Source organism: Petaurus breviceps, unplaced genomic scaffold (assembly GCF_028583685.1).
Source record: "Petaurus breviceps papuanus isolate PSGF00001 unplaced genomic scaffold, PetGlider_PUasm1.0 90779, whole genome shotgun sequence".
Classification (NCBI taxonomy): Eukaryota; Metazoa; Chordata; class Mammalia; order Diprotodontia; family Petauridae; genus Petaurus; species Petaurus breviceps.
In genome coordinates, this window is record NW_027187344.1 from 10,390,847 (window position 1) to 10,415,429 (window position 24,583).

Below are 24,583 nucleotides of genomic sequence, written 5' to 3' on the forward strand. Positions count from 1 at the left end.
CGTATACAGTGATGTATTACTAAACACAAAGACCTGTGCAGAAAAATTACATTCTATCCATCTAAACAGGTTGTTACATGTTGCCTCTCGATGGAATAGTTCTCTATATTGTTTCATACATCAAAAAGCTTTTGCATTTTAACAGGCCAGCCTTGAACTCACATCTTTAAAAATATATGTGGCAGAAAACTTTAGCTACTAAATTTTACAGCATTAGAAGCCTACACATTAGGTAGCAACTTTCGAAAAATGTTTATATGCACCATGGCATTTAGCAAAGCATAGTCTTTATCTCACCAGGTTAACAAATAGTTTCATTTGGATTGTTTTTTTGCTTAAGGAGGTGGTTATTTGGAGGAAACAGAATGAAGTACTCCTAACCTGAGTTTCTTACCCCGAGGCAGCCACTTTTAATTGATGGTTTACTCCTCCTCAGACACTTTATAAAACCAACAAATACATATCAACACCAGTTCTAGTTGTAAATTGGACACTATAGCACCAGTTATGTCTGACTGGAGGCACTAACAGCAATATTTTTGCTGTTCAATCAACTCCATGTATTTATTAGAATATCACAACCTACGAAGCAGCTGGATTTTCTTTTTAAACATAAGTGTGCACAACACACTAATAAATGCTTTTTGATTGCCAGACCTACTCTATACTTGATAGCATTAATTCACGGATGAATTCCAGCCACATTACATTAAGGTATTTTACAGCTGTGGACAATGGCACGCTGACTTTTTGACTCAATTCTAGTATTTCAGTCCATACAGCCCTGAGGTAATTTTGCAAAGTGCACATAATAGTGATCAAACAAATGTGCCATATTTGGTGACACTGAAAGTTCAACAATTACGTCAGACTTGGAATGGGAAGTCTAAAATAGTCTGTTCTGAGAGAAGACCATCAAATCCTTTGTGTACACATTTAGTTTTATTGTAACAAAGCAACTTGTACATTTTAACGTTTAAAACTGAGCATCTTCCTTTCCAGTGAAACAAAAAAGAAAATTTAAAAATAAACAAGAACAAAATTACAATAGAGAATGTCAATTCCAAATAAGATCCTACAGGTTCTGCTGATTCTCCACTGAGTGGCAGGGCTCAAAGTCATCATTAGGAGAGAATTTTATTTTAAAACTGTCATCTTAAACTGCAAGGATGTCTGTTAAACATCACAATTAACATGCCAAAGGAGAAGAAGCCATGTTGTCAAAATGCCCACTTAACCCACCCAAACATCTCAAACCCACCCTTGCTGACCTGCTATAACCCCATGGTTTTTTTTTTTTTTGTTTTTCATTTTTTTAAACAAGAGAAAGTAGACAGATACATGTTGGTAAATGCTAACTGTCCATATTCACATAGAGACACAGTGTAATCTCTGAGCCCAATATACAGAGAAAGAAGGAAAAAAGCTAGAATTCTATGCACTACTACACAGGGGCCTAGCACCCTTCAGCTTCCAGCAGTGTGAAGGGAGCAGAAGGTTTTCTTTTTTCCCACAGAACACAGTGTGTGTTGATTCCATAAACAGTTTGTTTTTAGATAGGAAGGGATAAAAATATGAACTTGGAACAGAAACTGGTAGAGATTCTTTTCCCACTGTATTCTGCTCAAGGTATTTCCCCCCCCACCCAAAAAAAGTTGTGAACCATGGTGTAAAGAGGAGAGAAAGAGACCTCAAGAGAACAAGGCGAATGCGCACAAGAGAAAAAAAAATAAAAATAAAAAGGCTGCAACTTGCTCCCAGGGACTGAAGAAAATTAAAAAGGTAAAAAGAAGGGTTGGAATCCATCAGTGTTCTATTAGTCATCTTCTCCTTCATCCTCCTGTTGGGAGAAAAAAAAGGGGGGGGAGGTGAGGGGAAAGTGTCAGTTAATTCCTACTTAAAAGTCACCACCTTTCAGGCAATCTCTGCCCAATTTGGGTTCTGAGTCTTAAAAAAAAAACTAGATAGAAGATAATATCTAAATAAAAAGCTAAAGTAGACTTTGAACAAATGACAATTCATCTGGCCCTTGAGGATCATGTTAGTCTCCTCAGGTTTCTAATGATATCCTAATTCCAAATAATTATTCAATTTTAAATCTAAAATGTCCTTGTCAACATATACCACAGGAAAACAAGTAAAAACAAATTATAGATCAAAATTCAACAAATATCCCAAAATACAACAAACTCCATGATTCTATCCTTAAAATTATTCTGTTATACAGAGATTTTTCTGTACTGAGCCTTCAATTCTGGTAAGATTTCCATTTAAGAGGAGGGACTGTACTACCCTCAGCATTGTTCATTTAGTTAGGAGAATAACTCTAAGATTCCTTTGATACATAAACAAGGTAGAAATGAGTAAACATTAAAAATAAAGTCAAGGACATATGCTTATTTTTCAAGTATTCACTTACAAATTGACCATGACATGTATTTGTTTTGGAAGTACCAACCATCTTTTTATGTAGTATGCTCACCTCTCCTTCTTCTCCCTCATCATCATCTTCATCTTCATCTTCTTCACCTTCATCACCTTCTTCATCAATGTCCTCCAATCCTTCTTCTTCTTCATCATCATCATCATCTTCTTCTCCTTCCCCTTCTTCATCATCCATATCAGGAACCTTAAGCATATAGGTACCTTGTTAAGAACTCATTCCAATCAGACATATAAGTACACTGTGAAAAAAAACTACAAAACTCTAAAACATACCAAGTAGTACTGTAACGGATTTGGCCAGATATCATCTTTGATGACCTCTCCTAATTCATCTGCACCTGCATCAGAATGGTCAGTGAACCAAGTGAAAAAGCTTTCTGGTTCTTCATGCTGCCTCTTCCGGCTGGCTTTATTCTGCGTCTGACTTGAACGTTTCGTCAAGTCCTAAGAAGAGACAGGAAAATTTAAAGGTTCAGATATAAAAGCACATTACCCTGCAAATATTCATAATAACCCCTACGTATTAGATAAAACTTTTGTCCTTTAAAAAATCAACTGATCTTTCTTAAGACCTTATTAACACTACTTTCTAAGACAAGTTTAAAGAGTGTATATTTATAGGAAGCACTTCTTTTCAAGTTTGTCACATTTTATGTATCCTAAGAAACAACAAAAATGGTCTTAAAAAATTTCAATTTATTATTTTCTTGGTCTGAATAAACCTTTTTTAAAAAGGAAAAAAAAAAGTACCTTATCTTTACTATGTCAGATCAGATACTTCCCATCAAGGATATAATCAGTAGTTAAGACTTATGCCCCACCCCCTCCTACAAACATAAACACTTAGAAATAATTCATTCTAGTAAGTTGTTGAATCAAAAAATCCTGTACATACCTTCCCAGATTTCCATTTGATTTCAGTTGATTTTGAAGATGGATCTCCACTTTCATTAAGATGAAACTCTTTGGAGAGAACTTTATTTTCGAAGTAAGGGTTTTCATCAAAATACTACATTAAAATATGAAAACACTGTTAAATGAACATGGCTGTAAATGTACCCACCCCACCATACAAAAGTCCTATGTAAAGAATTCCCACAATAAAAATAAAGATTCTGACAAGATTACTTACAAAATCTATTCTGTAACCTGATTTAATATCTTCAAACTCTGTCACTTCAACTCTGGTCAAATAATGCAGTGCCTCTTCATCCTCCTCCCCAAGCAGTGCAGATACTAGATAAGAACAGCAAAAAAATAGTAACACAGACCAATTAACCTATTGAATTTTTTTAAACAGGTGAATATGCTACAACTTTCATATAAAAAGAGTTATGTACCCCTTCTCTAAATAAGCAGATACCAGAGTAAACAGGTTGGAAGACTTAGTTTCGTACAAATCAAGCCACTTCTTAAGACTCACAAAAATTCAACACATACCAATAAAGGAAAACTTTCCATATGTAGTGAATTTGTTACTAATTAGGAGCATATGAAAAATAAGTATGTCACTGATTTCTATTTCCAAAAGACTTTATGAGAAGCTCTGCCACTGCAGATGATAAGCATAACTACCTTTAAGATAATTTTTTTTTGCCCTTCCCCCCTTTATCTCTCTCAAAGACAGGCAACATACCTTGCGGGTGGTTAACAAATGTTGTTACCCAGAAGTTTGGTATTTTGGCGATCAATTCTGACCTCTTCTGGAAGAAGGGCTGGCGGAGTTTGTTATATTTCTGTTCTACTTTCAAAATTTCCTCACTGGCTTGCTCATTCAGTCTGAAGCAAAAAAAAAAAGGAATGTTTACTACAGTTTTAAGGCTAGGGTCTGACAGGTACATAGGAAGCTGTAGCTTAGAGCTTTAATATTAACATCTGGCACAAAAGTATCTATTAGAGGAAAAATTCAAAACTAGCCTGGGAATTGATAAGGTATTTTCCTTCATTATCAATCCATAAAACCAAAGGCCTAACTAATAACTGAACATGAAATTAGAAGGAAAAAAACCCACCAAGTCTCATTTACTAAAGAAATCTAGTAAATAAATCAATAACAACTAAGACTAAGATTGCTAAAGACCTCTTTTCTAAATGAGCAAGTGTTTGGTTACACAGACTATTGTATGAGGACAACTTTCAATTCTGATTTCCTCAAACCAAGACCAATTAGTTCCAAAGTTATGGCATACCAGACATACTGATTCCGTAAGTCAAATTCATCAGAAGTTCCCAAGCTAAATAAGACAATTAGTAGCCTTCAAAGTCAAATTCAACCTCTACAAGGTCAATCTTGTATCAAACAGTTTAGTGATCCCCCAAATGTTTTTTGGGGGAAAACACTGAACCTTAGACTTCCAACTCACGTGAAACCACCACCATAAAGTGGTTATAAAAGTTATTCACTGATCATCATGCATATCCCAGAGTTACTTTTAAATTATCAAGTATTAAGCACCTATATACCAGATACTTTAAAGTAATTTAGGCTTAAAAAAAAAACACTTCAGTTTACCTGTCTATTTCATTCTGTACTTCATCAATATGTTCAATTGCTTCCTGTTGCTCTTTTTCTGCAAAAAAAGAAAATATACATTTGGGGAAAAAAAGCTTGGTTTTCTTTTGGGATGTATTACTTAAATTTTCAAGTTCAAAAAATCTGTTAATCTTATTCTTTTGAGTAACCATCTCAACCTAATTAAAGTTATTAGAAAATCAATTTGAAAAATATTCTCTATATGTGATCAAGCTACTTTCAAAAAACCATTCTGCTGCCCCCAAAACCCCCCAAACTACTTGCCTTACTACAGGCAAGCATTAAAAAACAATTCTTCCATGAAATAACTTTAGACAAAACTATGTATGGACACCAGACGAATCCTTATAATGCTTTAAAACATTCACAACTTCCAAAATAGAATAGCAGCTGCTGACTAGGAGCCCCTGGATTCCAACAAACAATAAACACGCTAGCAATTTAAACAGTCAATGCTTGAGTTGTCTCAAAGGGTATGAAAATTTTGCAACCCATAAGAAGCAGCAAAGATAGCAAACAGTTTTTAAAAAGCAACAATTGTATACTACCTATCATTATAAACATTTTTCTAGTTTACCTCCTTCTTATATGGTCAAATTCAAATTCCTGCTGGATCAGATTCTAAGTTCTATCCCCAACCCCCAACCAAAATTTCTGGCGGGCTGTTGGTCCTAAGCTTACAGCATGAGTTCGGGGCACAACTATGTGAAGCACGTGTGGCGTAAGAAAACTTTCTTAGGGGCGAAGGAAGTCAGAAGAGGTAGACAATAGGAAAATGTACGTTTTTTAACAAGGTCTTAATAAGGAGAAAGGCGGGCAAGTTAACAATCAGGCATGAGGAGAAGGTGGATAAGCGTTTCCGGGAACCATCCAGAGCTGGGGGACAACCCCCTCCCTCCCAATCTGAAAGCCAAGCGGGAGGAAGCCCCCAAACCTCACTTAAGTCTAGGGTTTTGTTGTTTGCTTTTTTTTAATTCTAATACCTTTTAAAAGGAACCAAAAAAATAAAAATGCCCCTAACTCCTTAACCCTAGACAGTCCAAGTGAAGCTGCTTGAGGAATGAAGATCCCACGTGGGGGCTCTTCCCGGCAGCCACGGGTGGCGCCGGCCAGGGGCATCCCCCAGCCAGGCTCGAACCCCAATGAGACGATCAGTGCCCACAGCCTAAACTGGCCGCGTGCTTTCCACTCCCCTCCAACCTCTCCCACACCCCACCCCGCCCAGCGGCCTCGGGGGGACGCGGTGCTGGGGGAGGGGAAGCGAGAAGGGGGAGGACTGAACGCCCGGCTCGTGCTGCAGCCCATGGAGGGAGCAGCCCGGCCAGCTCGGGCCTGGGGCCGTGTCCAGAGGCAGCCGCACCATGTGGCGGCGGCGGCTGATGGGAGAGAGAAGCATCATGGCGGAACACAATAAAGAGCCGCTTCTCGGGGAGGGGGAGGGGGGGCGAAGAGAGAGGGGGGAAAGAGGAGGAGAGAAGAGGAGGAAAGGGGGAGGAGTGGGGGTGGAGGGGGTCTCCCTCCGCCGCCGAAGCAGCGCGATGCAGGCCGCAGCGCCCCCGTCTTTGCGAGCCCCGTCCGCGGCGGCTGAGGAGCCACCTAGGAACACAATGCGTGGGGCCACACCACGCATATATACACACCATCAAAAAATAAAAATGTTATGATAAGAAGAAAAAGGCGCTAACATGGCCTCCCCTCCTCCGCCAACACCGCGAGGACGGGCCTTTCGGCCCGCGCGCCGGCCCTGGCCTCCCCCCCCTTCCCTGCGCGCGTTACCTCGCGCCGCCGGCCTCCACCGCGCGCCACCCTCCTACGCCCGCCCGCTCCCCCCCTCCGCCCAGCGCCCCCCGCGCGCCCCAGGCCCCCCGCGCGTCCCGAGAGGAATGAGAGAGGGAGGGAGGGGGGGTAAAATGGCGGCGGCGGCCCCCGCTTCCCCTCACCTGAGGTCTCATCGGCTCCGTCGTGGTTGGAGTTGAGATCCTTTTTACTGACTTTGGCCGCCGGCGCCGACATGGTGGTGCTCTCTCCGCGCTCACCGGCTCCGGGGAGGAGAGAAGGGAAGGGGGGACGGGCGGGCGGCTGCCTTTCAGCTCACACACCACACGGGGCGGGCGGCTTCGCTCGGTCCGCGCGCTCGGGGCTCGGGGGGCCTCGGCCGCCTCCTCCTGGGGCTTCGGGCGCTCTCTCCGCGCGGCCTGACGGGGAGGGGAAGGGGGGGGACCCTGAGGCGGGGAAGGGGAGGGGCGGCGGCAGTATCTTCCTCGGTCTGAGGCTTCTGCTCCTGCTCACAGAGACGCGTAGACGGCGCTCCTTCACTCACGCTCTCTTCCTCTCTTCCCAGAGCCGCCTCCTCCACCACCACTACCAGCACCACCACTACCTCCACTACCTCCACCTCCTCCTCCTCCTCCTCCACCACCACCTCCTCCTCCTCCTCCTCCTCCTGGCGGCGAGGGGCGGGCGACAGGGCGCAGGCGCGCCAAGCCCCACGCGCAGGTCCCGCCCCCAGTCCGGGTAGCTCGCGCCGCTGCCCCATTGGCTGTGGCACCCAAGAAGAGGGGCGGGGCCCTGCGCGGTGGAGACACAAGACCTCGGGAAGAGGCGGGAGAAGGGAGGGAAAAGAACGCGGCGTACGAGATTAGCCCTTTCCCCCCACCCCCTCCCCTTGCCTTTCCCTTCTTCACCATACCCTGAACGTCAGCGCGCTAGTAGCGCGCGGCGGCGGCGGCGGCGGCGGCGGCGGCGGCGGCGGCGGAGGCTGGAGGAAGGAGGGAGGGGATCGAGGAGGAAAGGAGCGGCGAGGGGGCGTGGTTTCTGTGTCCACCTCGCGCGCTGCGGCGGAGCTTCGTCGAAGCGTCTGGCGCGCTGACTCCGGGATGGGGCAGGGTGGGGAGGGGGTGTCGGTCACGTGGCCAGCTGATCTGCCTCTACTCGGCGCGACACCCTACTCCGAGCCGCGTGCTTAGTTTTTACTCCGTAGCTCGCGATCCTTAGTGGAGGCGCAGAAGGGGCGACGCTCTTCAGCTGAAGACCTTGGGCATGTACGAGGATCTGTCTTAAGCCCATATGAGCCTTCGGATTCGAAAGAACAGGGTCTGGGAGTGAAGGGAGAGTTATTAGTGGCACATGTGGCTCTCCCCACGTTACCGTCAGTAGTATGTTCAGGCGAGTGAAGGACGGGATCGCCAGACAAAGCTTTAAAAATATGCCTTGCTAAAGTCCAAATCCAAACTCCGACACTTTATAATTGTATGAAGGTTAAACGACAAGTCCTTTAATCTCTGAGGACTCATCTCGATTGTAAAATGAGGATAAAGTTAAAAATAATCATTGGAAATTATAGCTATTCATTATCTGGTGGTTAATTTATAGCTAACTTTGGGAAAATCACTTCTCCTTAACTGCCTCAGTTTCCCCTATCACGTGAGGGGTTGCCTATGGTCTCTTCCTGGCTTAGGCTTTACCATCCAATGAGTCTATAATTCTGACAAGAAATGTCTCATTGGAGTAAAGCTGGACAGGAATGGAATGGCAGAAGTATATATAGGCTGGATTTCTGTCATCCCAGGAGAGCCTTAACCCCTCACTTTATGATCTACAACCTCAGTAGGATCACCTAGCTATAACTGAGTTGAGGGGATAGAATTCCCCGACTGTAAACCATCCTAGAGTTGCGAGTTGTTTGATGTTTTCTTCCCATGAGCCAGAACTTCGAATCAGAGGAAAAAAGACCAAAATATAACTAGGCAATGAGCCTAGGTTCCTGTAATTAACATGCAATGTTAAAACTATCCATTTCAGTTGGGGTGTGAGTATATATCAGTGTATCAGGCCCTCTGCTTATGTGATGATAATTTTGGCCCTTGGAGCCTGGGTGTGACTGTATACTTATAGTAAACTTTGTAAGAATAATCTTCAGTTGTTCTGTTTTATAGTTTTTGTGTATATTCATACCAAAGTTTTTACTTTCAGTTTTTAATAAGAGAAAGTAGGAGCCATGTCATAGAAGTGAAAGGAATCTTAGAAAAAAATCTAGCCTAAGCTCCTTATTTTACAAAAGAGGAAACTAAGGCCCAGAGAGAGGAAGTATCTTGTCCAAAGTTACAAGAAAGAGTTACTGGAAGATCTAGCATTGCCCAGGTCTTCTGCCTCCTGATCTAATGGTAGTTTTGCAGTACCATACTAGGTAATTATCTTTAATAATAGTAATAATAATAAGCAGACTTTAAAGGTTTACTGAGCTGTTGATATACATTATCTCATTTAATTCTCATGACAATCCTTTGAGGTAATTATAAGGACTCCCATTTTACAAAAGAAGAAACAGGTTCAGGTTTTGTCCATGTCAGACGTGGGATTTGATCCCCATTCTCTACTAACTCCAGATCTAGGGCTCTTTCCATCATACCTCTCTGTTTCACAGTTGATAATGTTTGACACTGTTTCATAGTTATAAAGTCTAGGGCAAAGCCATTTTTCCCTCTCTGGACCTGTGTCATCATTAACATTGACCGAATGATATTTGAGACCTCTTCTTCCCCTAATAACCTACTGGTCTATGATTTCCTCCTGGATACCACTCAGAACCAGGATCACAGAAGCATAGATTTAGATCTCGAAAGGGTCTTTACGGTAAATCTCAATAGATACTTTTTTTTTTAAAGCAATTGGGGTTAAGTAACTTGCTCATGGTTAAACAGCCAGGTGTTTCTGGGTGGGTGCTAAGTGTCTGAGCCCAGATTCAATCCCCAGGTCATCCCAACACTGGGGCTGGTGCTCTTACTCTCTGTGCTACCTGGCCACCCCTCAATAGATACTTTTTTTTTTTTTAAGCAATTGGGGTTAAGTAACTTGCTCAAAGTTACATGGCCAGGTGTTTCTGGGTGGGTGCTAAGTGTCTGAGCCCGGGATTCGATCTCCAGGTCTTCTCAACACTGGAGCCGGTGCTCTTACTTGCTGTGCTACTTGGCCGCCCCAATAGATACTTATTGACTAATACTTCCAATCACCCTTTTTTTCCCCTTTGCCTGCATGAACCCATCTGTACACATTACCAGTACACTCCTTATTTTTTTTGTCTTATCACTCCCCCAATTAATAACTTATCACCAATCATATCAATACTAAATTTCCTCCAAAAAAGGACCTTTATTGGAAGGAAACAGTTTTAGCTGAAGTGTTAAGGGAAAGTTTCACAGAAAAGGGTATACTTGAGTTGAACCTTAAAGGAAGACAGGCAAAGCTAAAGACTGCTTTCATGGCATGAAGGAGAGCCCTTAACAAGGTGGAAATAGTCATAGAATACATGAAAAGGAAGTAACATGAAATAAAGGGGGAGCCAGGTGCTAGAGAGCCTTAATGCTAGAAATAAGAATTTGTCCCTGGCCTTGTTCATTTTCTGCATTTGATGCCCCTTGATCTTGCCTTCCCCATGCCAGAATCAGCTCTGCTTTTCTGTAACTGTTGGGTAACAACAATTATCTGCCATCTCAAGGTTTAGGATTCCAGGTTAGAGGTCCAATTGGAGAATGGAGCATAATTCCATTTTAGTGGGCCTCGCTAGTTCCATGAAGTAAATTAATTACATATATTTGTACCAGCATCATGGGAGGGAATAGATTTCTTAGGGCAGGGGTCAGCAGCTTTCAAAAGTGGCATTTGGAATAGGGGTTTGGTAACAGCTCTCTTTTGTGAGTGGGGGAAAAAGTGGGCTGCCTGTAGGCCAATCCCTATTTGAGGAGATTCTGAGACATTTTGAGTAGTAGTAATAAGCTGTAGTGAAAAGTTCACAAGGTCAGGAAAACCTGAGTTTCAATTCACTCTTCATTATTTATTAGCTGTGTGACCATGGACAAGTCACTTAATTTCTTTTACCCCCAGTTTCCTTATCTGTGAAATGTGGATAAAAATAGCCTGACTCACAGGATTATGTTGAGGATCAAATAAGATAATAAATGTGAAGTGCTTTGTAAACCTAAATGCTAGCTATTATAAGGAGGCCAGTAATAGTGTGAATATCAAAATAGTACTGTTACATGTAGAACATTGCAAGAAACAAAGATCTGAGAGTCCCAGACTTTCTCCTTATTTCAGTTCTTACAGTGAGGAACAAGGACCTAGCATGTCTGATAGTGACTATTCCTCTGGGGTGAAAACATCTGGTAAAACTGGCAGTCTTCAGGGGAAGAAGCACTAACCATTTGCAGAGATAAGAAGAGAGAAAGTTCTAGGTAAGGGGGACAACCAGGGAAGACTTTGGATTTGGGAAATGAAGTGTCATGCAAGGAACAAGGAGGCTGGTATCACTGAATTGTAGAGTATATGGAGGGGAATAAAATATAAGAAAACTGGAAAGGCAAGAAGAGACTGGGGCTTGAAGATCTTTAAAAGCCTAACTAAGGATTATATATTTAATCCTAGAAGAACTGAAGGAACCACTTGAGTTTACTAAATAAGGGGATGATATGATCAGATTTTGACTTTAGGAAGATGAATTAGACAGCTGAATGGAGGATGTTCTAGAATTGGGAGAGATAAGGCAGGTAGGCAGGAAGCAAGCATTTACTAAGCATCTACTAAATGCTAAGTATTTTATAAAATTTCTTGTTGAATCTTTGGAAAAACTCTGGAAAATAGGTGCTATTTTTATCCCTATTTTACAGTTGCAGAAACTAAGGCAGGCAGAGGTTATGTGACTTGCCCAGGGTCAGACAGTGTCTAAGGTCATCTTTGAACTTAGTTCCAACTCCATGCCCAGCACTCTTTCCATTACTGTACAACCTAGCAGCATAGATAAGTATATATCTAATAATATGAAAAGGGAGGAAATACTGACAACTAAGGGGATCAGGAAGGGCTTCCTCTGAAATGTGGGGGGAAAAAACCTGAGCCTAGAAGGAAGCTAGCCATTTTAAGAGTCAGAGGAAAGAAAGAAATGCAACCTAGACAAAGGCATGGAAACAACAGATCAATCAATCCTTGTTCTTTGTCCTTTCTTCTCTAAGAAGACCAATGACATCAGGTCCTGACCTTCAAGTTAGATGGATTTAAGTGAGGTAGAACTGTGGAAAGTCATCAGCCTCACTCTCTTCTCCAGGGTCATCTAAATCCAGTGGCAAGACACAGATCAGAATTACTGGAGATAATCCCAGACTCAGTAGGAGACCTTGACCTTTAAGCTAAGGCCTTTCCCAGGTCTCCTTTTGTCTGAGGCAACACCCATTCAGAGATTTAAGGATAAGTAAGATGTGAGGCAAAAGATGGCCTAATTTGCCCATTTAAAAACAAATCCAACTGGGAGGAGAAGACCCTCAGGATTTCTGGCCAGAAACAATTGCTATTTACCCAATCAATCAATAAGCATTTATTAAATACTTACTATGTGTTGAACCCTGGGTATACAAATATAAAAGTGGGAGTTTTTTCTTATGAAGAGCTTATATTCTATTCTTTTTTTTTTAAGCAATTGGGGTTAAGTAACTTGCTCAAGGTTACCCAGTCAGTTATTTCTGAGCCCGGATTTGATCCCCAGGTCATCCTGACACTGGGGCTGGTGCTCTTACTCAATGAGCCACAGTGTTGGGATGACCTGGATTGAATCCCGGGCTCAGATACTCAGCACCACACCCAGAAACCACTGGCCGTGTAACCTTGAGCAAGTTACTTAACCCCGATTGCTTTAAAAAAAAAAAGAATGCTTGAAAGTCCTCTATTTCTTTGAATGACGCTATTTTCCCCTGAAACATTATACTCAGTTTTGCTGGGTAGGTGATTTTGGGTTTTAATCCCAGCTCCTTTGACTTCAGGAATGTCATATTCCAAGCCCTTCAATCCCTTAATGTAGAAGCTGCCAGATCCTGTGTTATCCTGATTTTGTTTCCACAATATTCAAATTGTTTCTTCTTGGCTGCTTATAATATTTTCTCCTTGATCTGGGAACTCTGGAACCTGGCTAATTTTTACTAGTAAAAGTAAAAAGTGATAGGGCAAGGAGGCAACAGGTTTGAGAGTAAAAAGACAGTATAAAACCTAGGAGTTTTCCTTTTGGGATCTTTTTCAAGAAGTGATAGGTGGATGCTTTCAACCTCTATTTTGCCCTCTGGTTCTAAAACATCAGGGCAATTTTCCTTGAGAATTTCTTGAAGGAAGATTTCTAGGTTCTTTTTTTGATTATGGCTTTCAGGTAGTCCAATAGTTTTTAAATTATCTCTCCTGGATCTATTTTCCAGGTCAGTGGTTTTTCCCATGAGATATTTCACATTGCCTTCTATTTTTTCATTTGTTTGTATCTGTTTAATAGTATCTTGATTTAGGGGTGGCTAGGTGTCACAGTGAATAGAGTGCCGGTCCTGGAGTCAGGAGGACCTGAGTTTGGATCTAGCCTCAGACACTTAACACACACAAACAAAAAACCTAGCCATGTGACCTTGGGCAAGTTACTTAAACCCAATTGCCCTCTAAAAAGCAAAAAAAAAATAGTATCTTGATTTCTCATAAAGTCACTAGCTTCCATTTGGTCCAATCTAATTCTGAAGGAATTATTCTCTTCAGTGAGCTTTTGAGATTCTTTTTCCATCTGGCAAATTCGACTTTTTAAGGCATTCTTCTCCTCACTGGCTTTTTGAGCCTCTTTTTTTTTTTTTTTTTTTGCTTTTTGCAAAATCGTGGTCCAAAACAGCTAAATATGCAAGTCCAAAATATGAATTATATTTTTTTAAACTGCTACATTCACTCCGAAGCCCATTCATTTCTTTCAGCATCCCAAAGATGAAGCACATGTTCTGCTCAGCTATATAATAAAGTGGCAAACACACTGCACCACTGACATCACAGGACAGTTGCCTATAAAACTAGACCTCTGACACTGGGCTGTAGCTTCATTCCCTTACAAGTCATCATCTTCATCAGGAAGCGCAGTTGTCTGAGCAATCTGTAAGTCCTGCTCATACTGTGCTGCCAGTGCTGGGCCCATGACAACCTCTGGAGGTGCAAGAACAGGCATGGCAACGAACTCCAAATTAGGGTCTCCAATAAGTTTTCTAGCAAGCCAAAGGAAGGGCTTCTCAAAGTTGTAATTACTTTTGGCTGAGATGTCATAGTATCGGAGATTCTTCTTCCTGTGGAAGACAATTGATTTCACCTTGACGTTTCTGTCCTTAATATCCACTTTGTTGCCACACAACACTATAGGGATATTTTCACATACTCAGACCAGATCTCTATGTCAGTTAGGTACATTTTTGTGAGTAACTCTTGATGTTACATCAAACATTATAATGGCACACTGAGCTTGTATGTAATAACCATCTCTCAGACCACCAAATTTCTCTTGGCCAGCTGTATCCCATACGTTGAATTTAATAGGACCTCTGTTAGTATGGAAGATGAGAGGATGGACCTCAACACCCAGGGTGGCTACATACTTCTTCTCAAATTCACCAGTCAGGTGACATTTTACAAATGTGGTTTTTCCAGTACCTCCATCTCCAACTAACACAAGTTTGAACTGCACTTGGGGTTCTCTTTGGGTGGCCATCATGATGGTTCTTCCAGAATTGTCTCTGTCTCCGCCTGACTGAACCTAGAGTCATTTTTTTATAGGCATTTGAAGTGGTTATGGGGGGAGCTCAGGGAGTTTTCCTGCTTCTATGCTGCCATCTTGGCTCCACCCCAGTGATTACAATCTTGACGGCTCAGTTGCTGGGTACCAACCCATCAATCATGATAGTTCAGTACTAGGGCAAAATCCCAAAACTAAGTTGATTAATAGCACCCCCCCATTCCCACCCTCTTCCCATGCTGCTCTTTCCCCTTCCCCATGGTAGGACCCCCTTTGGAGGTCTGAGTCCTGAAGGTTCCTCTGTTCCTGGTGGAGAAAAGGAGGGAATTGGCAAAGCAGGTGGGAAGACTCCCTTTCCGCATACTGAGGAGGTTCTAAGGAATGGAGAAATGGAATGGAATTCATGCTGAGATGAAACACTAACTTCTACCATTTATCTGTTTGATTTTCATATTTGTTTTCATATTTAAATGTTTCCCTTGGTTTCTGGAAAGTAGGCCAGTTTGACTAGAAGGGGAATAAAGTGAATAAGCCTAGAAAGATAAGCAGGAACCAGACTGTGAAGAGCTTTAAATGACAAATTTAGGAGTATATATAAAGAGCACTGATGGGGGAAATGTTATTGCTAGATTAGATAGGACTTAGTAACTGATTGAGTTGGGCAGGTTCCAGTGAAAAGGGTTGAAAGGTTGTGAACCTAGAAGACTAGAAGGATGCAAGTTCCCTCAATAGAAATGAAGAAGTTTGGGGGGAGAAAGAAAGAAAGAAATAGGGAAGTTTGGAGTAGGAGTAGGTTTAGGAAGAGAAATAAAATTAATTCCATTTGGGACATGGTGAGTTTGTGATACCAAGAGAACATCTAGTTGGAGATGTTCAACAGGAAGTTGATATGGGACTAGAGTTCAGGGGTTATTTGTACAGAGAAGACAGTTCATCCCCTAGGACCTGATGAATCATCAAGGGAGAGAGTAGAAAAAAGAGACTAACACAGAACCTTGGGGGAACACCTAGTGGTAGGGGCAAATCCTGGATTATAATTCAAAGAGAATGGGAAGAAGTAGAATAGGGAGAGAAGGGAGATGGAGCCATGATCACTAGCAACAAATGGGTCTGAGTGATGATGGACTAAGATGGAGGAAAGCCATGTGACTTAGTAAATGAGAGATCATTGGTGACCTTGAAGAGAATGGTTTCAACTGATTAATGAGCACTGAAGCAACTTTGCAGAAGACTGAGTATATTGGAGGAGGAGAATGGAAGGTGAAGAGTTTAGGTGACTAGAAATTTGATTATAACAATAGCTAGCATTTATATGGCACTTTAAAATTTGCAAAGTGCCTTACAAATATTATCTCATTTGATCCTCACAACAATACTGAGAGGTACTATCCTCATTTTACAGATAAGGAAAGTGAAGCAGAGATTTAATGACTTGCCTCTGGGTCTAGACCACAACTTATATGTGTCTGAGGCTGAATTTTAATTTGGGTTTTCTTGGCTCTAGGTTCAGTGCTCTATCTATTGTGTCACCCACCTGCCTCTGTAAAAGGAATGAGAAGATATAGGACATTAGCTTGAAGGAATGTAGGGTCAATGAAGATCATTTTTTTGTTTTTTAATAAGAATGGAAGATAACTGGACATGTTTGTATACAGCAGGGAAAGAGCCTGTTGATAAGGACAAATAGAGAGTAATTGAAGAGGCAATCTCCCAGACAGTGAAGTATCAAGAACCAAAGTAGAGAGGTTGACCTTGGAGAGAAGAAGGGCCATCTCCTCCTCAGAGATTGGAGGAGAGAGTCAGAGGTGATGTCAAGGGGTTTTGAGCTATAGAATAGAGGAAAAGAGGTTTCTTCTGTTTTCTAAATAAAGTATGAGTTTCTGCCCTCCCCAATCCATGTAAAAAGGGGACTCTAAACAAACTTTGGAGCTGCAGAACCCACAAAATGACACAGAGAAGCTAACCTCCCGCTGAGGACAGCCCGGCAGGCTGGGAGGAATCCAGCACAGCGCTCTGGGAGCTGAGCCCAGCACCACACAGAGGCTTTAGCCCCAGGGCGGGCCTGACCAGCCCCCAGCCAGAGGGACTCCAGATCAGCAGCAGCTGTGGCTGTTTCCAGATTTATCAACACATAGACACAAAGGACAAAGTGAGAGGTCAGTACAGTCTGGACTTTGGCACCAGTAAGTGGGAGTGCATGGCTTTTACCCCCAGGGCGAAAAGCCTCTGAGACCCGGGCGAAAAGCCGCTGAGACCCCGGTACAGCCAGCCAGTGCCACGTGGTGGCTTCAGCTCTTGGCCTGCAGAGTGTAGGGGGACCAAGCACCAGTCTGAGGGGTACTCGCTCTTGCTTTAACCTGCTTAGATCTGGATTGCAGTCTAGGGTGGAGGTTCTGGGGTGTGTGTCCAGCTTGCCAGAGCATGTGGAGACCTCAGAGAGGGCACCCATCTAATACCTCTGGCAGCTGAGAAAACCCCAGCGTTTGGGACGAAAGCTCCCCTGTCTGGTGGCAGAGTCCTACTGTGGCAAAAAGCCCATAAGTCAAGTAATTGAGTGGCAAAATGAGCAGGCAAAGGAAACAGAGCAGACAGAAGATTCCAACAATACACTCCTATTTTGGGGACAAAAAGGAGCAAAGCATGGAACAGGAGGAAAGCAGTGAAGTCAGAACTCCTGCACCAAAAGCTTCAAAGGAAAATACAAGCTGGTTACAGGCCATAGAGAACCTTAAGAAAGATTTTGAAAACCAAATAAGAGAAGTTGAGGAAAAATTGGGAAGAGAAATGAGAACAATGCAAGAAAATTATGAAATGAGAGTCAACAGCCTGACTGAGGAAAATAATACCTTGAAAAACAGACTGACTCAAATGGCAAAGGAGGCTCAAAAAGGCAATGAGGAGAAGAATGCCTTAAAAAGCTGAATTTGCCAGATGGAAAAAGAATCTCAAAAGCTCGATGAGGAGAATCATTGCTTCAGAATTAGATTGGAGCAAATGGAAGCTAATGACTTTATGAGAAATCAAGATGCTGTTAAACAGATCCAAACAAATGAAAGAATAGAAGGCAATGTGAAATATCTCATGGGAAAAACCACTGACCTGGAAAATAGATCCAGGAGAGATAATTTAAAAATTATTGGACTGCCTGAAAGCCATGACCAAAGTAAGAACCTAGAAATCATCCTCCAGGAAGTTCTCAAAGAAAACTGCCCTGATCTTTTAGTACCAGAGGGCAAAATAGAGGTTGAAAGAATCCACCAATCACCTCCTGAAAAAGATCCCAAAAAGAAAACTCCTAGGAATATTATAGCCAGGTTCCGGAATTCCCAGATTAAGGAGAGAATATTACAAGCAGCCAGGAAGAAACAATTTGAATATTGTGGAAACACAATCAGGATAACCCAGGATCTGGCAGCTTCTACAATGAGGGATGGAAGGACTTGGAATATGATATTCCAGAGGGCAAAGGAGCTGGGATTAAAACCAAGAGTCACCTACCCAACAAAGCTGAGTATCATGTTTTAGGGGAAAATATGGTCATTCAGTGGAATAGAGGACTTTCAAGCGTTCTTGCTGAAAAAACCAGAGTTGAATAGAAAATTTGACATTCAGATACAAGAAGCAAGAGAAGCATGAGAAGGTAAATAGGGAAAAGGAATCATAAGGAACTTATCAAAGTTGAACTATTAATATTCCTACATGGAAAAAACAATAATTGTAACATATGAAACTTTTCTCAGTAGTTAAAGGGATTAGAAATATATATATATATATTTGTCTATATATGAGGGTATATGGGCATATGAATACATATGTGAATGTGTGTTTATATGTTTACAGGTATACATAGATAGAGGGCACAGGTCCAATTTAACAGGAAGGAATGATACTTAAAAGGTGAAATTAAGAGGTGAGAGGAATATAATGAGAGGAGATGGGGATAGACAGATTGGGGTAAACTATCTCATACAGAAGAGGCAAGGGAAAATGGTTACAATGGAGGGGAAGAATAGGAAGGTAAAAGGGAATGGGTCAACCTTATTCCCATTGAATTTGGCTTGAGGAGGGAGTGAAATACACACTCAATAGGGTATCTCACCCTCCAGGAGAACAGGGGGGGAAGGGGATGAGAGGGGGGATGATAGAAAGGAGGGTAGGCTGGGGGGGGAGGGAGGTTGGAAGCACTCACTTTTGAAAATGGGATCAAAGTGGAGAGTAGAGCAGGTGGAGGTAGGATGGAAGGGAGGGAAATGTAGTCAGTCTTTTACAATGTATCTACTATGTTATTGTTTTGCATTAGCAACACATGTGCAACCTATACTGAACTGTGTATCTTCCCAGTAGGGGTGGGTGATGGGGAAGGAGGGGAATGAATCTGGAATTGAAAGTTTTGAAATCAAATATTCAAATATGTATATATATATATGTATATGTATATGTGTGTGTGTATATATATATGTATATATATATATATATATATATATACTATTATTAATACCATCTTACATGTAATTGGGAAATGGGATGTGCAATCACTGAGGCATAGAGATCCACTGGAAAAGTGGAAAGGGGTATGGGGGAAAATGTGGGAGAGAGCAGATTGGAGGAGGGGATATCCTGTGGGACTGCTATTTTGGGGTGGTGGGTGGGGGAGAAATGGGGAGAAAATTTGTAACTCAAAATCTGGCGGAAACAGATGATGTAAATCAGAAGTTAATAAAGCATTGAAAATAAAATAAATAAATAAAGTATGAGATGAAATCTGGTGCTGAGAGGAATGGTATAGAGGTCTGAACAAAGAAGAGAAATTTTGAACAACTGTTTTAAGAAGGGTGATAAACAGTCAATTAGAAAAAATAAAAGGGTTACTATGACCCAGTTGAGAACAGATGACTAATTGGTTGTAGACTCACTGTGTTTTCCCCAAATGCTGCTCAGTAGTTTATGGGTTGGAATGGAAAAGGCTGATGAGGATAGGTGACCTAGGGTTGGGATTGACAAAGTATAGGCAAGTGATAGGGCAAGGAGGCAACAGGTTTGAGAGTAAAAAGACAGTATAATACAGAACTTGTTAACTCTTGGGTCTTGATGCCAGTCAACACCTTTATTATTATTAGCTATCAGTTATGTCAGTAGAAATTATCAAAGAATAATAGGCATATAATGGTCAAAAGGAATTTAGGAATCAGTGGGTATAATTTCCCCATGTTACAGAGGTGTGAATTGTGGCCAGGAAAGAAGTGACTTTCCTTAAGCTCTATATCTTTCTAAGGGCAGAAGACCAGAACTCAAGTCTCCAGACTCCCTCTCCAATGCTCCTTCTTTCTTCTTTGGCAGTTCTCTGATGTCATCTCTTCTTCCTTTTTTCATTTTCTAGGTTTTCTTGTTCTTTATCCAAAAATTAGGGAAGGAGGGAGGGGAGGATGTTTTTACTAAGTTATATCTGTGGTCCTTGCTAGCCCTAATATTCTTTATTCTTACGTCACATCCAATCTTAATATTCTATGGTCCTTTAAAAACAAAAAAGGAATCTAGGTGCCAGAGAATCAGAAAAAGACAACTCTTTTGCAAGAGATGGGACAACTAGGTGGTACAGTGGATAGAGCACCAGTCCTGGAGTTAGGAAGACCTGAGTTCAAATCTGGTTTCAGATATTTACTAGCTGTGTTACTTAACCCTGTTTGTCTCAGTTTCTTCATCTGGAAAATGAGCTGGAAAAGGAAATGGCAAACCACTCCAGTATCTTTGCCAAGGAAATGCCAAATGGGATCACAAAGAGTTGTACAGAAGTGAACAACAATGAATAGAGACAATATTTACCAGGACGTGTCTTGGCAGTGTGGCAAACCCTCTCACTTCTGCCAGATTTTGACTAGTTCTATCTTTTGATGGCACGAGAAAAGCAAGGTGATAGGTCAGACAATAAAATATTGCTTGTTTTTTTTTTCAGCTTCTAAGTGGTTATTCCCCCCAAACCATACAATTTTAGAAGAGGCTAGAGATGCTATTAAAATTTCCTTTCAAGGAATATATATGTGATGGAAAGAAAGCCCTAACAGTTTCTGGAAAACCTGGGAAGACTTATATGAACTGATGCAAAGTGAAGTATGCGGGACCAGGAGAACAATTTATAATAATAGCAACAAGAATGAGGAGCGGCTAGGTGACACAGTGAATACACTGGCCCTGGAATCAGGAGGACCTGAGTTCAAATCCAGCCTCAGACACGTAATACAAAAACTAGCCATGTGACCTTGGGCAAGTCACATAACCCCAACAGCCCTCCAAAAACAAACAAAACAAAACAATAATGTAAAGACAGTGGATTCAATGTACATATGGAAACATTTTCTTTTCCTTCTTTCTTTTTTTTTTTGATGTGACTAATGTGGAAATTTGTTTTGCATAACTATACATATTTGTAATGGGTTTTATTTTTCTCACCTTTTCAATGGGTGGAAAAAGGAGAGACTTTGAAACAGAAAATAAAATAAAATTGAATTTAAAACAAATCTCCCTCATTTACCTCCCCCATACAATTAGTTGCCAAGTTTTATCTACAACATTATCTCTCCTATCTATTCCCTTCTCTCCACTCACATGACCACTAAACCAGGTACACTTATCATCTCTCATCTGGACTGTTGCAATAGCTTCCTAATTGGTCTTCCTGTCTCCATTCTCCCTCATCTCCAATCTATCCTTCACAATGCTGACAAATTGTTCCTTATAAAGCACAAGTCTGCCCTGTTCAGTTTCTTTCTTTTTTTTTTTTTGCCTTTTGGAGGGCATTTGGGGTTAAGTAACTTGACCAAGGTTACACAGCTAGTTTTTTTGTGTGGGTGTTAAGTGTCTGAGGTCGGAACCGAACTCAGGACCTCCTGACTCCAGGGCCAGTGCTTTACTCACTGTGCCACCTAGCCACCCAGCCCTGTTCAGTTTCAATAGATTCCTGCTGCCTCTGGGAAAAAATACCAAGTCCTCTGCTTGTCATTTAAAGCCCTTATAATCTGGTCCCAAATTATTTTTCCAAACTCTTTTTAGACTGCCTTTCTTATTCTTTATATTTCAGCTAATTTGACTCAGACATGACTCTCCACCTCTAGCCTTTGCTTAAGCCAGGGGTGGGGAACTTTGGATTCAGTCAAAGGGCCAAACTGGAGGACCTAGAGGGTCACATGTGGCCCAAAGTTCTCAACCCCTGGCTTAAGCTACTTCCCCTACCTGGAATGCTCTCTCTTCTCACTTTCACCCTACTTCTTAGGATCTCTAACATCTTTTAAAGTTTCATTTAGATGCTATCTCCTACCCAAAGGCTCTTTTTGATTCCCACAGTTCTTACAGCCCTCTCTTCCCTAAAATTAGTTTGTAATCACCCTGCATATATTTTGTGTTGATCTCTCTGGGTATGTGTTTCTTCCCTGTAGAAGGTAAGCTAGTTGACAGCCAAAATTATTTATCTTTTGCCTTTGTATCCTCAGGTCAGTAGTTTCCAATGGTGTTCGACTCTTTATAACCCAATTGCTTATGACCCAAATATGCTCATGACCCCAAAGCACCTAAACTGCTTTGCTGTTTCCTTCTCTAGCTCATTCTACAGATGAAGAAAGAAACTGAGGCAAACAGGGTTAAATGACTTGCCCAAGGTCACATAGCTAGTAAATGTCTGAGGCCAGATTTTAACTCAGTAAGATGAGTCTTCAGACCTGCTACTCTATTAACTGCATCACCTAGCTGCCCTCTTTGCACTTAATAGGTATTTAATAAATTCTCTGAACAAATGAATGAGAAGGCATAGGGAGGGATGAAGGTCTGTACCTGAGTCTCCCTATCTGTAAAATGAAGAGGTTGAGCTAAGTGACTTTTTAAAGTTCTGACATTATATATATATATATATATATATATTTTTTAAGCAATTGGGGTTAACTAACTTGCTTAAGGTTACACAGCCATTTATTTTGTGTGGGTGCCAAGTATCTGATGTCAGAACCGATCCCAGGTCTCCCAACGCCAAGCAGGCACTCTTACTCACTGAACCACCTGGCTTCCCCGACATTTATTATTAATAAAAAATTCCTAAATTATTTTTATCCAAATTAGGGTTGTCCTTTAAAGGAACCAGAGAAAATACTCTCTTGACTTTTATAGCCACAATCTACATTTTTCACTGAAACCAGGATTTCAGAGTTTGACTGCTGACCAGATTTGCCTGCATATGACTTGTTTGTGTCAAATGACTAGAATGAACTTATCACTTTTCATCATACTTTTCCTAGAGTGCTATAAGTTTTCCAAAAATCCCACTTTTTTGCAGGTTCCTGCTCCTCTCATCTGATTAAGTGTTCTCCAAGATTATCTTTCTTCTATTCTCTATGCATCAGTGATATATTTATTTATTTACACACAGTCTCCACCATTAAGATTTTAAAACCCTTGAAAGCAGAGGTTATAGTTCTACTTTTACCTGTCTTTGAGGGACATCAACAGTGAGAGAGACAGAATTATGCTTTTTAAAAAATTATTTATTTTGGGGGCATCTAGGTGGTATAGTGAATAGAGCACCAGCCCTGGAGTCAAGAGGATCTGATTTCAAATCCAGCCTCAGACACTTGACACACTTACTAGCTCTGTGACCTTGGGCAAGTCACTTAATCCCAATTGCCTTGCCTTCCCTCCTCCAAAAAAATATTCATTTTGTATTTTATTTCTCTCCAATTACATGTAAAGACAATTTTGACATTCATTTTTAAAATTTTGAGTTCTAAATTATCTCCCTTCTTCTCTCCTCAATCCCTCTCATTGAGAAGGCAAGCAATTTGATACATGTGTAGTCATGCAAAACATATCTCCATATTAGTCATATTGTAAAAGAAAACATAGAACTAAGTGACTTCTAAATTTCTTTTTAGCTTGTCATCTGTGATCCCATGAGCTCTTTATGTCTTTGTTTTTTTGCTTTTTGGAGGGAAGTTGGGGTTAAGTGACTTGCCCAAGGTCACACGGCTAGTTTTTGTGTTACCTGTCTGACGCCAGATTTGAACTCAGGTTCTCCTGACTCCAGGGCCAGTGCTCTATTCATTGCTCCACCTAGCCACCCCAGAACTCTTTATGTTAATATAAAGGAATAGAGATCTCAGAGAATGAGCTTAGAATACTGTAGATAGCAGCCAGGGGGCACAGTGGATGAGGCAGGTAGGTGGTACAGTAGATTAAGTGATGGAGTTAGGAAGACCTGAGTTCCAATCTAGCCTCAGACAATTCTTAGCTATATGACTCTGAGTAAGTCACTTAACTGCTATCTTTAGTTTCTTCAGCTATAAAACTAGGGTGATAATAGCACCTACTTCTCAGGATTGTTGTGAGGACCAACTATCTTTTTTTAATATTTGCATCCCCAACACTTGGGACACTGCCTGGTACCTAGGGACTTAATGTTTATTGAGTAACTGACATCTCTTAAGTTAGGCTGTAAACTTCTGGAGGACAAGAGATTTGTCAAGGCAAGGGTTCTCAAGAAATATTTGTTGAATAAATTCTGCTCTTTATCCTTCGTTCTTGAAGAGGACCATGACATCAGGAAGGTGATGCCATGACTTGCAAGTGAATTGGATTTAAGTGAGCAAAGTTACTAACTTCACTTTTTCCTCTGCAGCCATCTGGGTCCAGTGGCTGTATCAGAATGACTGGAGATGGCCTCGAATGCAGTGGGGCACCTTGCCCTTTTCAAGCTAAGATCTTTAACAGATCTCAATTTGACTGAGGCCCCAACCATTCAATGATTAAGGCTTAATAAAATGAGTCAAATAATGTCCTCTTTAAAAAAAAAAAAGGAAGATGGCAGAGTAGAAGTACAGACTTGGTGTGGGCTCTCCTCTGATCACTTCCAATACATGTAAAAAAAGACTCTAAACAAACTTGTGAGCTAAAGAACCCACAAAGAGACAAAGACAAACAAAGCTCCCACTGAAAGAAGCCCAGCAAGCCGACAGGAAGGGTATATGTAGCAGCAAGCACCCCAAGCGTCCTCAGGGTTTGCAGCTACCACA

At 41.5% G+C, this 24,583-nt stretch overlaps 2 protein-coding genes and 1 pseudogene across 3 annotated transcripts in view; all 3 read right to left on the reverse strand.

The window, feature by feature from the left end:
• Positions 1-923: 923 nt before the first annotated feature.
• SET (SET nuclear proto-oncogene) lies at positions 924-7,415 on the reverse strand. Of its 2 annotated transcripts, none has more exons than XM_069069464.1 (8): positions 6,919-7,415; positions 4,958-5,015; positions 4,082-4,224; positions 3,578-3,681; positions 3,341-3,454; positions 2,719-2,889; positions 2,483-2,629; positions 924-1,840 (listed from the first exon to the last, which is right to left on the reverse strand). In XM_069069464.1, exons 1-8 carry the CDS (start codon positions 6,989-6,991, stop codon positions 1,817-1,819), a joined length of 834 nt encoding a protein of 277 aa, XP_068925565.1. In that variant the 5' UTR covers positions 6,992-7,415; the 3' UTR covers positions 924-1,816. The 2 variants fall into 2 exon arrangements, with proteins under 2 accessions (XP_068925565.1, XP_068925564.1); XM_069069463.1 differs by lacking the exon at positions 6,919-7,415 and adding an exon at positions 5,962-6,298.
• A 6,228-nt stretch (positions 7,416-13,643) lies between these two features.
• On the reverse strand, positions 13,644-14,577 carry LOC138147240 (GTP-binding nuclear protein Ran pseudogene; annotated as a pseudogene).
• A 2,117-nt stretch (positions 14,578-16,694) lies between these two features.
• Positions 16,695-24,583, reverse strand: part of LOC138147031 (small ribosomal subunit protein uS13-like) — a 26,888-nt gene continuing 18,999 nt past the window's right edge. The window contains exon 3 of the mRNA XM_069069178.1: positions 16,695-16,837. Within this exon, the coding sequence (XP_068925279.1) occupies positions 16,695-16,837 (143 nt within the window). The remainder of the gene's footprint in view (positions 16,838-24,583) is intronic.

Excerpts from the sequence above, each read along its gene's own strand:
- SET (XM_069069463.1), bottom strand. The coding sequence starts at position 6,283 with ATGGGCTGCAGCACGAGCCGGGCGTTCAGTCCTCCCCCTTCTCGCTTC. Across the intron at positions 3,455-3,577 it reads CAGGTTACAGAATAGATTTT|TATTTTGATGAAAACCCTTA; the intron begins GTAAGTAATCTT and ends ATTTTAATGTAG. Across the intron at positions 1,841-2,482 it reads ATGAGGGAGAAGAAGGAGAG|GAGGATGAAGGAGAAGATGA; the intron begins GTGAGCATACTA and ends TTCTCCCAACAG.